This window comes from Megascapheus bottae, chromosome 36, assembly GCF_031878675.1.
Source record: "Megascapheus bottae isolate mThoBot1 chromosome 36, mThoBot2.hap1, whole genome shotgun sequence".
NCBI classification, from domain to species: domain Eukaryota; kingdom Metazoa; phylum Chordata; class Mammalia; order Rodentia; family Geomyidae; genus Megascapheus; species Megascapheus bottae.
Window position 1 is genome coordinate 6117832 of NC_143544.1, and position 16354 is coordinate 6134185.

Sequence of the window (16354 nt, forward strand, 5' to 3'; positions counted from 1 at the left end):
AGCACTGTCCTTGGGCTTTCTCAGTGCCAGAGCTTTACCACTTGAGCTACAGTACCATGTCCAGCTTTTTCTATGTGGGTGGTACTGAGGAATCAAACCTGGGTTTGTGCATGCTAGGCAAGCACTCAACCAGTAAGTCATGCTCCTGGCTCAAGTGCTCATTTTTTTTAAGCATCTTGCTAACCAGGCACGATAGCTCATGCCTGTAACCTTGGGCTGAGATCAGGAGGCAAGATCTGAAGATCACAGTTCAAAGCCAGCCCTGGCACTAAAGAACATAAAACTCTTATTTCCAGTTAACCACTAGAAAATGAGAAGTGGGGCTGAGGCCCAAGGGATAGGGCAGTAGCCTTGAGCTGAAGTGCTCAGGGACAGCACCCAAGCCCAGAGTTCAAGCCCCATGACCAAAAAAAGCATATTACTGGTTCCCAGGTCCAGTGGCTGTGCTTATAACAGGCAGACATGGGAGAAACAGTTTGAAGCCAGGTTTGGACAAAAAAGAACAAGCTGTGGTTGGAGGCTTGGCTTAATTAGTAGAGCACTAGCCAATGAACAAAAGGATCAGGTACTGAGTTTGAGTCCCAGTCTAGGACCTAAAAAACAAAACCAAGCTGACCATGGTAGTACCTACCTATAATCCTAACTATACTGGAGGAGTAGGAGGGTGACTGTGGTCTGAAGCTAGCCTGGTCCAAGGAGTCGGACTTGAGTTGCTACCAAGGGCAAGCCATCAGATTCTTAGTATTCCCAAAGAGTACATGATCTCTGGACATCTTATGGAATAGCATGTGTTTTAGGAGTCAGGATGGGACAGAGCCCATTCACTGTGAAGGTGTGTGGGGTTACCATGGTAGAAAGGAAAGGAAGGGTTGTTGAGAAGGGATACCAATGGTGCAGGTTTTCATCGCTTGCCCTCTGACCCACAGCCTGTGCTGGCACCCACTGGAGGAAGGATGGGGGTGCTGCGACAGCTGGCGCTCCTACTCTGGAAGAACTATACTCTGAAGGTGGGTCCCCAAGGAGGGGTGCTCAGGGTGTCTGGATGCCCTCAGGAAGAGAGCTCTCCATCAATGTCGTGGCTGTTTGTCTTCTAGAAACGGAAGGTTTTGGTGACAGTCCTGGAGCTCTTCCTGCCCCTGCTGTTTTCTGGGATCCTGATTTGGCTTCGCTTGAAGATTCAGTCAGAAAATGTGCCCAACGCTACTGTCTACCCCAGCCAGTCCATCCAGGAGCTGCCTCTGTTCTTCACTTTCCCCCGGCCAGAGGGCACCTGGGAACTTGCGTATGTCCCTTCCCACAGTGAAGCTGTCAGATCCATCACTGAGACCGTGAAAAGGGCACTGGAGATCAACATAAGAGGTGAGGTCCCACGAGCCTGGCTAGAGCTCTGCCGGCTCTATTCCTTGAGGTTTTGTAACCTTGAGCTGAGGATTTGTGTGATTTGGGCTCCACCATGCAGGAAAGACCCAGTTACAAGTTACACTCCAGGCTGGTAAGGTAGCTTGGTGGTAGACTGCTTGTTTAGCATACATGACGCCCCCAGTACTATTCCTCAGTACCATGTAAACAGAAAAAGCTGGAAGTGGTGCTGGGGCTCAAGTAGTATAGTACTAGCCTTGAGCTTAGAGAGGTTCAGGGACAGAGTCCAGACCCTTAGATTAAGCCCCAGGACCGACCAAAAAAAAATAATACAAACAAATGAACAAACAAAAAGCCTTACAAGGTGGGGAGTTTGGCCTAGTGCTAGAGTGTTTGTCTAGCATGCACAAAGACCCAGGTTTGATTCCTCAGTACCACATTCACAGAAAAAGCCAGAAGTAGTGCTGTGGCTCAAGTGGTAGAGTGCTAGCCTTGAGGAAAGCCCAAGGATAGTGCTCAGGCCGAGTTTGTGCTCCAGAACTGGCCAAACAAAAACAAAAACAGAAGGCCTCATGGCCCAAGCTATAGTCCTAACTATTAGGAAGGATAAAAATGAGAGGATCATAGTTCAAGGCCAGTCTGGGTAGAAACATTGGAGAGAATCCTTCTCAACCTATAACCAGGGACAGTGTGCATGCCTATTAGCCGATGCTACCTGGAGGCTTTTCTGTCCAGGCAGAAAAGTCGGCAAGAGTCCATCTCCATGGTCTCCATGGCAGGGAAGCTGGGTGTGGTGGCACTCACCTGTCATCCCAGAAATAAGGGGAAAACAAAAGCAGGTGGATCACAGGACATGCATCTGTGTGCCCTGGCAGGAAACAGGACCCTGTCTCAACAATAACAGGTCCAGAGGCAAGGTGGTAGAGCACCTGCCAAGTTATTGTGAGGTCCTTAATTAAATCCCAATATTACAAAAAATACAAAAATATTATGGCCCCCAGGATGGGGTGGACATGGCTTAAGTGATAGGGCTTTTGCTGCAATAGCAAGAAGTCCAACACCAGTACTGAAAAGAAAAGAAAAAGCTGCAGTTTTGTGTCTGCACCCAGCAGTTCTGGTTGGTTGTTTGGTCCAACAACCCCAAATCTCAATGTGGAAGGTCTCATATGTGGCAGCATTGGCCATGCCAGGTTCTGCAGCAACACCAGTGCCAACAGAGGAGTTCAGAGGACCCAGTCAAGGAAAGGTCATTGATTACAAAAGCAGAGCCTGATTCAAGTGCACGGCACCAAGGACCTTTTCTGTGGTCTCAAGGGGCAGCTCAAAGAGCCTGTCGAGGGAGCCGCCCAGGAAATGTGTGCCTTTTCCAATCCCTGCCCTCAGCAAATTTATCTTCCTGTTTTGTCTTTTACCCTACTCACCTTTTGCCTTTTCCCTTTTATCTCTTCCTGTTGACTCAGTTCTCCTCGAGCAGGTAGAGCTCAGGGTAGCAGCAATTTCAGGGTATTCCTTTGTCTCAATAGATTATGATAAGGCTCTTTATGTAACTTGGGGAGCAGAGAATAATTTAGGAAGTATAAGTTAGTATCCTCTGCTTTTGTTTTTAGTAGCACTGGGGTTTGAACCCAAAGACTTGTACCTGTTGACATTCCACTGCTGGAGCCCATATTTCCCTCTTCTTCCTTCAGAGCAGGGATCACAGATGTGAACCGACACATCCGGCGTGGTAGTTGAGATGAGATCACGCTACCCTTCTGCTTTTCTCAAATCATGATCATCCCAATCTCTGCTTTCTAAGTAGATGAAACTATAGGTGTGAGCCACTATGCCTGGCTACGCTTCAAGTGTTAAACAGGCCGTGATGTTTATGACTGTGGATCACAGCCCAGGGTTGTCACAAGTTTTTGTGACTTCTTTGCTGCCAGCCTGGTGTACAGCCCGACCTGAATCCTGCAGAGGGAAAATCCATCACCCGAGACTTCTTGTCTACACAGCCTGTCTCTCGACTAAGACAAAAGTCACTCTAGTTTCACATGAAAGTTCAATTTGTCATATATATTTTTTTCTGGGTTCTAGGATTTGAACTCAGAGCCTTGTATTTGCTCAGCTTGCTCACGCAACTGGCATTCTACTCTTTGAGCCATATCTCCAGTCCATCCTTTTTGGTGATTGATTGGTGATAGAGTCTTGTGGACTTTTCTGCCCAGATTTTCTTCTAATTTCAATCTCATATCTCCACCTTCTCAGTGGCTAGAATTAAAGGCATGAGCCATTGGTGCCCAGCTTTCAGCCTAGGTTTTTGCTGCTTGTCTCTCAAGAGACTTTTCTTCCCAGGCTGGCTTCTAACTGCACTTCCCATCTCAGCCGTCTAAGTGGCTAGGTTTACTGATGGGAACACTCACACCTGGCGGGCTCAGTCTTGATCTGAAGTGCCCTGACACTTGTAGGCTTTTTGAGGGGCAAGGACCATTGAGCAATGTGCAGATCTGTGCTCTGTCCACAGTGCGAGGCTTTCCCTCGGAGAAGGACTTCGAGGACTACATTCGGCAGGACAACCACTCCTCCAATGTGCTGGCTGCAGTGGTGTTCGAGCATGTCTTCAACCACAGCAAGGACCCGCTACCACTGGCGGTGAGGCTGCACCCCAGCACCGTGCCCGCCCTCAGACTCCCTTGCATGACCCACTCACCCTCCAGCACAGCTGCTTTGCTCAACCCCCACCCACCTAGGGGGACATGTGACCTGTCCTCTGAGTCTGGGTCACTGCTTGGTCACCACTGAGAGAGCCTGGACATGGGTTTATGACTGATTCCAGAACACCTTAGAAAATCTTCCCACCCATAGCATGATAGCAATGCTGTTTCAGACTTCCTTTGTTCTCTCATTTTAGAAAACAAATGTTACTGATCTCCAGCCTTCTTTTTAGTTGAGTCAGATAGGGTAGGGAGGAAAGAAGCAGAAATTAGGGCTTAAATTTTGTCTGGCAAAAAAAAAAAAGAAGGAAGGAAGAAAGTTGTTTGCTTTCTTAATGGCATTAAGACTGGGAACTGACCTTGCATGGTGTTGGTGGCTGTCCCCAGAGATCCCACATCAGTCTCAAATGTGATATGGTGTCCATATGGCCAGGTATCAAGAGAGAAGTGAATACTAACACCCAGTAGGTAGCCCTGTGTGCAGGGCATGGTGAGGCATGGCGAGTTCCTGGTGGCTCCAGTCTAGGACCTGGGAACGAGCCCTGCTGGACTCTGGCTTCCATTCCTCCATCCAAACCCCTCAGAACAGTTGATCTCCCTGTTTCCGCAGGTGAAATATCACCTACGCTTCAGCTGTACACGAAGAAATTACATATGGACGCAAACGGGCAACTTTTTCCTGAAAGAAACAGACGGCTGGCACACTGATTCCCTTTTTCCACTTTTCCCAAACCCGGGACCAAGGGAACCTGCATCCCCAGACGGCGGGGAACCTGGTGAGCAGCAGGTGCAGGGGCCACCTCACCAGTCCTGACCACTGAGTAGTGCCAGCTTCAAAAGCAAAGCTGCCTGGCATGGCAGGCAGAAACACTTCCTAGAGCTATGTGTCTTGCTTTTAGGCAAAGGAAGAAAACATCCAGGGAAAGTGGTTTTTGAAAGGCTACCCTGACTTTTGGACAGAGCAGTGCTCTCTTTCCACTGTATTCCCGGAAACACAGGCTTCTCAGTGAGATGTTTAGCACAGGTTTTAAGAGGCCTCAGTTTGCACAAGTCACCTAGGCTTGGCTTTGTGTTTCGCCTCTCATCCTGGCCTCCTCTTCCATACAGTTTTATAGGGGTTTTTTTTTTGGGGGGGGGGTGTCAATCGACTCCTGGTTTGTCTGAATCAGTAATGTACAAAAGCTGGATGTTGGCCACTCTGATTCCCTGTCAGACCCCTGTAGTGGTCTGTACTACCCATCTTGGCCAGTGTTTGGTGTTTGAGCATATCTTAGAACCATGCCACAGATAGCCAAGAAGTGGCTGGGACTTCAGACTCAGGGCTAGACAGAGCTGTCAGGTCATGACTAACTACAGGAGCTGAGCCAAAGTCCAGGGGGTTGGAGCACAGTGTGCCACAGATTTGGCAGGAGACAGATTGTTAACAGTTTCAAGAGAAGGCCAGAAGAACCATATATTCATGCGGCAGGACCACACAGGCAGGAGGCAGCTTATGTGCCAGACTTGCAACCTTCAGAGCTGTCAGAGCTGTTGTAGTGCTAGGCTACTGTGCTGGTATAGCTGGTATAGTCACCAAACCTTTCTCTTCTCATGCCATCTGGGTCTCAGCCGCCACACACCCAGAATCACCCTGTCATCAGGGCAACCTTAAGCGTTCTTCTCTTGTCCCCAGACTACTTGGGATACACCCAGGACCTAATCCTTTCAGCTGATGTGAAAAGTGCTCTCCTGCTCTTCAGACCCTTTCTGTTGCCCTGATTTCCCCTAACTTTTTTTTTTTTTTGCCAGTCGTTGGGCTTGAACCCAGGGCCTGAGCACTGTCCTTGGTGTTTCTCAAACTCTACCACTTTAGCCACAGCACCACTTCTGGCTTTTTTCTGTGTATGTGGTACCAAGGAATTGTGCATGCTAGGTCTTTGTGCATGCTAGGCAAGCATTCTACCACTAGGCCAAATTCCTGGCTCCCCTAACTCTTTTAGTGTATTATTTCCTTTTTTATTTTTGGCCTAACTTTCGCTTATTTGATTAGCCTCCCATCAGATCCACATGCAGTACTTGGGGTCCCACCAATCAAGTTTACATCACATTGTTTCTAAAATGTCATCACATATGTAAAACAGGGCATGTATGCGCATGTGTGTACATGTTGCAAATATAAAGCAAACCCACTTTTGAAGACTCAGTGCAGAAAAAGAATGCAAGCTGTTGTACTAGTAGTTTTTATATTGCATGTATGTTAAAAGGACACATATTTAGGATATATAGTGTAGAGTGTATCACTGGAGTTAATTTACTCATCTCTTGATATATTTGATGGGGCTACTATAAAGTGGGGTTCATTATGAAGTGGTAGGGACAGAACATGGCTGTTCCTATTTTCTGTCAGCGGTGTGTTTTCTCTTCCACGGGACACTGATGTGTGCTGGAACCAGCAGGTGGATTGCCCCTGCCTCTGCAGTGGCTGCTTGGGATGTGTGGCTCGCTGTGACACCGCTGTCATTTCTATTCTTAGGGTACATCCGAGAAGGCTTCCTGGTGGTGCAGCATGCTGTGGACAAAGCCATCATGCACTACCACGCCAACGCCTCCACACACCAGCTGTTCACGGTGAAAGCAAAGAGGTTCCCTTTCCCACCATTCATCTCAGACCCCTTCCTCATCGCCATCCAGTACCAGCTTCCCCTGTTACTCATGCTGAGCTTCACCTACACGTCCCTCACCATCATCCGCTCTGTGGTGCAGGAGAAAGAGAGAAAACTAAAGGTACTGCTGTGGAGGAGGGCATCGTGAGACTCTGGCAAGGTGGTTGTGGGAGTGGTGCCACCATGGCTGTGTGTCCCGGGGCTTACAGGGGAGAACTGGCTTTGTCTCAACGCTGCCTATTTAGCCAGGATCCCTTTGTGTGGGAGCCAGAAGAGTTGAGGTGCAGGGTGGACCTTACAGTGGCTCTCCTTTCTCTTGGTTTCTTTGAAACACTAGACACCGCAGCTGTTGAAAGTACATTAACAGTGAGGGGGAAATGTTTAGTCATTCAACAGGAGGCGATCTTAAAAAGGTTTGTAAGAGTTGAATGGGCTGGGCCCTGGTAGGTCACACCTGTAATCCGGCTACTCAGGAGGCTGAGATCTGGGGGTCCCTGTTCGAACCCAACCTGAATAGGAAAGTCTGTGAGACTTGTACCTCCAATTAAGCACAGAAAAGACTGGGAGCAGGGCTGTGGCTCAAGTGGTAGAGCAAGGACAGGGCCTAGGTTCTAAGTTCCAGTCTTGGGACTAGCAAAAGAAATGGAACAGGAGGGCCGGGAGTTTGGCCTAGTGGTAGAGTGCTTGCCTAGCATGCACGAAGACCCGGGGTCAATTCCTTGGTACCACATACATAGAAAAAAGCTGGAAGTGGTGCTGAGGCTCAAGTGTTAGAGCTCTAGCCTTGAGAAAGTCCAAGGACAGTGCTCAGGCCCTGAGCTCAAATTCAGGACTGGCAAAAACTAAAAAAATTGAACAGGAATCAGCATTTCATAAAAATGAAGGACAGCCATAGTTGCAGACAGTTAGCTTAATAAGAGAGTGGGAAGTTTACAAAGTGTCACTATGAACTATATCGCCTGTCTAGATGAGGAACAGTCCCAGGAAGAATGTCTGCCCAAATCACATTGACCACATAATTTGTTTGCAGTTCCTCTTCTGGAAACATCCACAGCAGTGTTAAATGACTCAGAATATTCTCATGGGTGCTAATCCTGTGATTGGTGGATGTGTTAAACTGTTTCAGAGGAGAACTAATAACTCAACAAGAAGGCATTTGACTGGCTCAGTTGCCTTAAGGAACCAATAAAATGGCAATGTGTGAAGATAGCAGTAGACTAAGAAAAAAATGCAGTGTGACACCCAACTACAGACACATGGTGAAGCAAATAGTCCCAGCATTATGTGATCATCAGAGCTACGTAGTAGGTTTGTGAGTGTCATCGTACTTTGTCTTTTTATTATTCATGAAGTCAGAACCTTGTGCTTACTAGGCAGGGGCTCTGCTACCTGAGTGATGCTTAGAGCTCTTTTTGGGTCTTTTGCTTATTTTTCAGATAAGCTTTCATACTCTTTTTTTCTTTTTCTTTTTTTTTCCTTTTTATTTTTTGTAGACCTGGGGTTTTAAACTCAGGACGTTGCACTTCCCAAGTAGGCACTCTCTACAACTTGAATCTCATCATTTTCCCCTGGGGTTAGCCTCTCACTTCGATCCTCCTAACTGCGCCTCCAAAATAGAAAATCTGTAGCCCAACCCTGGTCTCCTCCAGAGTCCAGCTCTGCCCAGTAGAACTGGGTGTCTGTGTCTGTGATGATGGACTTGTAACTGCTGCCCATTGCAGTCACTGTGGAACACTTGAAATAAGGAAGGTGTGTGTGTGTGTGTGTGTGTGTGTGTGTGTGGCCTCACAAATGCTAGTCTGCCATGCAACTCCATCCTCAGTGGGGAGTAAATTATGAATATCACTTGATTTTCTTAGGTTGAAGTGGCCGTGTATAACCACTGACTATCATGTTAGACAGGACATGTTTAGATGCCCAGTATTTTCTGGGCAGTGCTGGTCAGTGGAAGAGCTGGGCTTCCTCAGAGCATCTCTGGCAGCTTGACATGCAGATGGGGAAGGAAGGTATAGTCAGAATGGCTGCCCACCTAACCCCCTTGCTCCCCAACATGAGGCACCCTTTCCCACCAAGATTCCGGATCTGATGCAAGTGGTCCCTAATGTAAGCTCACAGGTACAAGCTGACCTGGGTCACGTCTTGGCCCTGGAGGCTGATGGCGGGGCCTGCAGGGTCTTTCTGCTAGCCTGGGCTAGCTGCCACACTCACAGCTACTGGAGTTACCGCAGGTGCCATGGGAGACTGAAACCTGTTCCCCACAACTTGGAATTGCTTTATAGAACACAGGACCACTCTAAAGGAGTCTGGAGCCTCCCTTAGCACTCATATCAGCCTCTGACAATGCCACATACAAAGAAGGGGTGTGGTGGCCTGATGGAGCCTAGTGAAGCCAGAGGGGAGACAAAGCCTTTGCTCTACCCTGAGGAAGAGCTGGGCCACTCCACGCAGAGGCACAGGCGGTAGGGCAGGGCCCAGCACGGGGATTGGAACAGTGCATCCTGCTGTTGGTCCAGTGGGACAGTATATGAGACAGGAGAAAAGTTGTTAGTCCACGGGGTGGAAATGATGGTGAGAACAGAGCCTTCTCTCTTCCCAACACATGCTGTGTGGTTCCTGTGTCTGGTTCACAGCACAGGTACCTGGTCCTCCTCTTGCTCTACAGGCAGACATGGAACCTGCACACACACACACACACACACACACACACCAGCACACAGGGGGCTCTGGGGAAAGTCCCACAGCATGCAGACAGGTGTGACGCCTCCCCCACCCCCGGCAGGAGTACATGCACATGATGGGGCTCAGCAGCTGGCTGCACTGGACCGCATGGTTCCTCATGTTCTTCCTCTTCCTCCTCATCGCAGTCTCCTTCATGACCCTTCTCCTCTGCATCAAGGTGAGTGTCATTTCCATGGGGCTCTGATGGGAGGAGGACACGGGGCGGGGGACAAGAGGGCTCTGATGAGGAGAGGAACTGGGGGGTGCTCTGATGGGAGGAGGACAAAGGGGAGCTCTGATAGGAGGACGACACGGGGGGTGCTCTGATGGGAGGAGGACATGGCAGGGCGGCTCTGATGGGAGAGGACGGGGGTGGTTCTGATGATGGAAGGAGGACGGAGGGGCTCTCATGATGGGAGGAGGACATGTGGGCTCTGTGATGGAAGAGGACGGGGGAGGGGGCTCTGATGATGGAGGAGGACGGGGGGCTCTCATGATGGGAGGAGGACATGTGGGCTCTGTGATGGAAGAGGACGGGGGAGGGGGCTCTGATGATGGAGGAGGACTGGGGGCTCTGATGATGGAGGAGGACGGGGGGCTCTGATGATGGAAGAGGACGGGGGAGGGGGCTCTGATGATGGAGGAGGACGGGGGGCTCTCATGATGGGAGGAGGACATGTGGGCTCTGTGATGGAAGAGGATGGGGGAGGGGGCTCTGATGATGGAGGAGGACGGGGGCTCTGATGATGGGAGGAGGACGGGGGGCTTTGAAGATGGAGGAGGACGGGGGGCTCTGATGATGAGAGGAGGATGGGGGGCTCTGATGATGGAAGAGGACAGGGGGCTCTAATGATGGAGGAGGACGGGGGGGCTCTGATAATGGGAGGAGGATGGGGGGGCTCTGATGATGGGAGGAGGATGGGGGGGCTCTGATGATGGGAGGAGAATGGGGGGCTCTGATGATGGGAGGGGGACGGGGGCTCTGATGATGGGAGGGGGATGGGGGGGCTCTGATGATGGGAGGAAGACGGGGGGCTCTGATGATGGGAGCAGGACGGGGGGCTCTGATGATGGGAGGAAGACGGGGGGCTCTGATGATGGGAACAGGACAGGGGCTCTCATGATGGGAGGAGGTCGGGGGGCTCTGATGATGGGAGGAGAACGAGAGGGCTCTGGTGATGGGAGGAGGACATGGAGTGGGGGGCTCTGATGGGAGGAGGGCAGGGGAGGAGGGCGCAGAGACCACTGTACCCAGGCAGAGCATGTCTCGCAGCTCCTGACCTCCGGCCAGGTCTTTCTCCAGGGGACTACAGGGCTTCCTACCTACCAGGATGAGAGCCAGCTCCAACTTCAGCAGTGCCCCTGTGACTATCTAGGTACTTAGGCTATCCCTCATCCATGCCTGGCTTCCCTGGCTTAACCCCATGGCTTGGGACTGTTCGTCCTGCAGGTAAAGAAGGATGTAGCGGTGCTCTCGAGCAGCGACCCTTCCCTGGTGCTGGTCTTCCTGTTGTGCTTTGCCATCTCCTCCATCTCCTTCAGCTTCATGGTCAGCACCTTCTTCAATAAAGGTAAGGCTGCAGGGCTGCAGGGTAATCATAGCTTAGGAAAAGCTGTGTCAATGCCCCAAGGGTGACTCCCCAGAAGAGAAGACCTGGGCAGCTGGGACTGGACAAAGTGGGTTATAGAGAAGACCTGGGCAGCTGGGACTGGACAAAGTGGGTTATACCAGTGAGGGACAGGCTTAGAGGAACCAAGCCTCGCAAATTCTCCAAGGAAGGAGAACAGAAAGCATGTGGGGAAGGCCAGCATGGATGCGGGATGGAGTAGCCAAAGAAAAGGCTCATTCATCCACTCACCTGTGATTATTGTGACCCTCGGGGTTATTTCTGGATTTTATGTGTTCTACTTATTATCAGTTCCCTGGACTAACGTTTTCTCCTTTGTTACCTTATGTTGGGTTCTTTTACCTGACTGTTTGAACAATATCAACCTTAGCTCCCTTTTTCTTAGTGATTCCTCTTAGTTTTGAGCTTAAAGGATTACCTTTGAAGTCTTTCAAAAAATTTAAGTTAGTCAGCATATCTAGGATCAATCTGTACCTTACAGAGTGTTTATTAACTTCCCAGGCTTCTAAGAGAGAAAGACAGAGGGGGGTGGGAGAGGAAGGAGGGAGGGAGAAACAGAGAGAGAAAAGGAAGAAGAAAGAACTTCCTTAATGAAACAGTAAAAATATTACTTTTATTAAATCCTGATTTCTGAATATACTTCAAAAAACTTTGGTGCTGGGGTTTGAACCGAGGGCATCATTATCTTAGGCAAGCACTCCATCATGGAGCTACACACCCAGCCCCTCAGCAGACTCCTTCCAGTATTCTGCACACAAAATGGAATGGACATATAAGGTAGCTCGCTGCATCCTGAGCATACTTCTCCGCAGGAACACCACACAGGCAGTTGCTCAAGCTGTCTGCTAGGCTGGCCACTTCATTTATGTAACACCATTTTTGTTTGAAGGACTACAGTTATTTTACTTATGGATTTGATAGACAGTCTTTCAAATCTGGGCCTGATTTTTATGTAAAACTATTGATAGTATTTGCTATCCTTAATAAAGTAAGCCTTTCTAGCAAGACAAAAAAACTGAGAATTTTACAAACTCAAATCTACCACCATGAGTGTGACATGAGTATGACAGCTTCCCAACATTTAAGCATTTCTCCTGAGACATGAACTAATGGGACTTGTTTTGATACTGTGTAAATATATATAAAATAAGTAATATTTTCCAAACAACAAATGCATCATGTTACAAAATCAATGAAGAGGACAAATCCATCCAGAGTACAGGATAAACCAATGAGCGTCCAGAGGACGGGGGAGACGTCTGCTGGATGTTCTCCCACACATACAGACACAGTATGGTATCGGGAATATATACGAGTATCTGCAAGAACTAACACAATACCCCACTGCAGAGCTCCTTGAAGCCACATTCTCTCCTTACTCTTCAGCCAAGCAACAGGGTAGAGAGAGGAAATGTAGAGGCAGCTTGGAACATTCAGCTGTCATCTGAGTGGTCACTTCTCCACGAAGCCTTTTATTTCCCATGCTGCTGTTCCCAGCTCTCTCGTCCCCATGGGGCAACTGTATGGGGTAGTTCCTACTCAAAGAAAGACAGTCCTAGGAGAATTGTAGACTCCAGGCTCTGAGAAGGGTGCAGGGTTGTTCTGTGGTCCTGGACAGAGTAGGTTCTCAGTAAGTACCTGACGGGTGAATGAATGAATGAAAAAATGAGAGAGGTCAGACAAAGCCAGTGAGGAGTCTTGGGGTGGGATGTGAAGGAAAGGCTGTGGGGGGAATCTGCAGTCGGGAGCTGGGAACCCCAGGCTGGGTGCTATCCCCAGGGTACCTGTATGAGGAGAAGAAAGAGCTGTGGGCCCAGAGTGCCCCCAGCGCTGAGACTCAGGTGGGGCTCAGTCTCTTCTCTAACCATGCCACAGGGCATGCGTCCTCTGGCAAGCTTGCAGCACCCCCCCCCACACCTCTCCCCACAGCCAACATAGCAGCAGCCGTGGGAGGCTTCCTGTACTTCTTCACTTACATCCCCTACTTCTTCGTGGCTCCCCACTACAACTGGATGACGTTGAGCCAGAAGCTCCTGTCATGTCTTCTGTCCAATGTTGCCACAGCGATGGGAGCCCAGCTGATAGGAAAATTTGAAGCCAAAGGTAAGTGTTATCCTCCTTTTACGCTGCTCTCGCCGAGCCCTGCCAACTAAGGAGCTTCTAGCACTGGCAGGAAGCATATTAGTGGCGCCTCCAGTGTAGGCATTGTATAACATACTAGCGTGGCCCCAAGCTATTGGGGAGCAGGCCAAGAGGTGACAGGTGCTAACAGGGATATGGGCCACATACCGCCGCAGGTGAAAATGCCCAGTCATTGCCCTACCACCTGCTTCTGTCTGCGGGAATTTACTCACTGGCCTCTGAGCCCTTCCTGCTTCTTGAGACACCAAAAATGATTGCACCAGAGACTTCAAAGTCAGCAGGTGTTGACTCCTGACACCACCAGCTCCTGGTAAAGAAGCAGGCCAGCCAGGCTCTGGGATCCGAAGATCATTGTTCAAAGCCAGCCAGGACTAGAAACTTTGGGAGACTCTTATCTCCAATAAACTACTCAAAAAAGTTGGAAGTAGCACTGTGGCTCAAGTGGTAGGCCTAGAGTTCAAGCTCTAAGACCAGCAAATACACACACACACACACACACACACACACACACACACACACACACACGTATGCATGCACACATGTATGCACACATGCACACATGCACAGACAGGATGACCTGACTCCCGAGTCCAGGCATGTCTACATGATGCCACCAGCAAACCATAAGGGCCATTAAACAGGCTTCCTGTCTGCCTGAGGTATATCAATTTTAAGCAAGGCTTGTTATGTTCACATCAGTTCACCTCATTGTATGTATGTGTTTGTGTTGTATAAACACATGTTTTAATGTGTGTGTGCATGTGCATGTTAGTTAAGTGTGCACATGTATATTGTACAGATGTGTGTGTGTGTGTGTGTGTGTGTTTTAGTAACTCTGTAACTTACTGATTTTGTAACTTGTCGTTGTCAAGGACTTGAAGGAAGCTATCAGATCAGTTGTAAAGCTGGGACGGCAGCAGTCACACTGCCTTCACAGTGAACACACACATGCAGGCGCACGCATGTGCGCGCGCACACACACACACACACACACACACACCCACACACACACACACACACACACACACGTTGTGTGCCACCTGGGCCCTCCCAGCCTGCACAGCTTAGATTGTTTTCCTGGCATGTCCCTCAGGCACAGGCATCCAGTGGCGAGACCTCCTGAGTCCCGTCAATGTGGACGATGACTTCTGCTTCGGGCAAGTGCTGGGGATGCTGCTGCTAGACTCTGTGCTCTACGGCCTGGTGACCTGGTATGTGGAGGCTGTCTTCCCTGGCCAGTTTGGTGTGCCACAGCCTTGGTACTTCTTCATCATGGTAAGCGCTCACCCAGGGACCCTAGCACACAGCACCCTCTTCTGTGCTCCAGTGTTCTGAGAGCCCTTGAATTAGTTCTGAGACATGAAGACCTGAAGTGAAGGATCTGAAATGAAGCATACAGAGGGGAAGTTGCTAGCCCCCCTTCTACCACACTAGCACACGCAGCCTCTGCTGCCATGACCCCCACCCTGCTGCCTCCTTACTTATGGAAAATCTTACTGGGGTTTCTGCCTGCAGGACAATTCAGGATTTGTAAAAATCATCACATTGCTGGAGTGTGCAGCACTTCCTATTGCCTGAGCCTCTACAGACCTGCCCTGCTCTGCCTGTGCCTCTGCAGACCTGCCCTGCTCTGCCTATACCTCTGTAGACCTGTCCTTCTCTGCCTGTGCCTCTGCAGACCTGCCCTGCTCTGCCTGTGCCTCTGCAGACCTGCCCTGCTCTGCCTGTGCCTCTGCAGACCTGCCCTGCTCTGCCTGTGCCTCTGCAGACCTGTCCTCCTCTGCCTGTGCCTCTGCAGACCTGCCCTGCTCTGCCTGTGCCTCTGCAGACCTGCCCTGCTCTGCCTATACCTCTGTAGACCTGTCCTTCTCTGCCTGTGCCTCTGCAGACCTGCCCTGCTCTGCCTGTGCCTCTGCAGACCTGCCCTGCTCTGCCTGTGCCTCTGCAGACCTGCCCTGCTCTGCCTGTGCCTCTGCAGACCTGCCCTGCTCTGCCTGTGCCTCTGCAGACCTGCCCTGCTCTGCCTGTGCCTCTGCAGACCTGCCCTGCTCTGCCTGTGCCTCTGCAGACCTGCCCTGCTCTGCCTGTGCCTCTGCAGACCTGCCCTTCTCTGCCTGTGCCTCTGCAGACCTGTCCTCCTCTGCCTGTGCCTCTGCAGACCTGTCCTTCTCTGCCTGTGCCTCTGCAGACCTGCCCTGCTCTGCCTGTGCCTCTGCAGACCTGTCCTTCTCTGCCTGTGCCTCTGCAGACCTGCCCTGCTCTGCCTGTGCCTCTGCAGACCTGTCCTTCTCTGCCTGTGCCTCTGCAGACCTGCCCTGCTCTGCCTGTGCCTCTGCAGACCTGTCCTCCTCTGCCTGTGCCTCTGCAGACCTGTCCTTCTCTGCCTGTGCCTCTGCAGACCTGTCCTTCTCTGCCTGTGCCTCTGCAGACCTGCCCTGCTCTGCCTGTGCCTCTGCAGACCTGTCCTCCTCTGCCTGTGCCTCTGCAGACCTGCCCTGCTCTGCCTGTGCCTCTGCAGACCTGCCCTGCTCTGCCTGTGCCTCTGTAGACCTGCCCTCCTCTGCCTGTGCCTCTGCAGACCTGTCCTTCTCTGCCTGTGCCTCTGCAGACCTGTCCTTCTCTGCCTGTGCCTCTGCAGACCTGCCCTGCTCTGCCTGTGCCTCTGCAGACCTGCCCTCCTCTGCCTGTGCCTCTGCAGACCTGCCCTGCTCTGCCTGTGCCTCTGCAGACCTGCCCTGCTCTGCCTGTGCCTCTGCAGACCTGCCCTGCTCTGCCTGTGCCTCTGCAGACCTGTCCTCTGCCTGTGCCTCTGCAGACCTGCCCTGCTCTGCCTGTGCCTCTGCAGACCTGTCCTCTGCCTGTGCCTCTGCAGACCTGCCCTGCTCTGCCTGTGCCTCTGCAGACCTGCCCTGCTCTGCCTGTGCCTCTGCAGACCTGCCCTGCTCTGCCTGTGCCTCTATAGACCTGTCCTTCTCTGCCTGTGCCTCTGCAGACCTGCCCTGCTCTGCCTGTGCCTCTGCAGACCTGCCCTGCTCTGCCTGTGCCTCTGCAGACCTGTCCTTCTCTGCCTGTGCCTCTGCAGACCTGCCCTGCTCTGCCTGTGCCTCTGCAGACCTGTCCTTCTCTGCCTGTGCCTCTGCAGACCTGCCCTGCTCTGCCTGTGCCTCTGCAG

General features: G+C 51.0%; 1 protein-coding gene across 1 annotated transcript in view; it reads left to right on the forward strand.

Moving 5' to 3' along the window:
- LOC150042311 (phospholipid-transporting ATPase ABCA3) overlaps positions 1-16354 on the forward strand; it is a 38654-nt gene that overhangs the window by 3710 nt on the left and 18590 nt on the right. Inside the window, exons 3-11 of the mRNA XM_090324810.1 lie at positions 927-1007; positions 1095-1359; positions 3863-3990; positions 4663-4828; positions 6565-6815; positions 9474-9590; positions 10863-10983; positions 12970-13143; positions 14276-14457. Coding sequence (XP_090180936.1) covers positions 954-1007; positions 1095-1359; positions 3863-3990; positions 4663-4828; positions 6565-6815; positions 9474-9590; positions 10863-10983; positions 12970-13143; positions 14276-14457 — 1458 coding nt within the window. The 5' untranslated portion in view covers positions 927-953. The remainder of the gene's footprint in view (positions 1-926; positions 1008-1094; positions 1360-3862; positions 3991-4662; positions 4829-6564; positions 6816-9473; positions 9591-10862; positions 10984-12969; positions 13144-14275; positions 14458-16354) is intronic.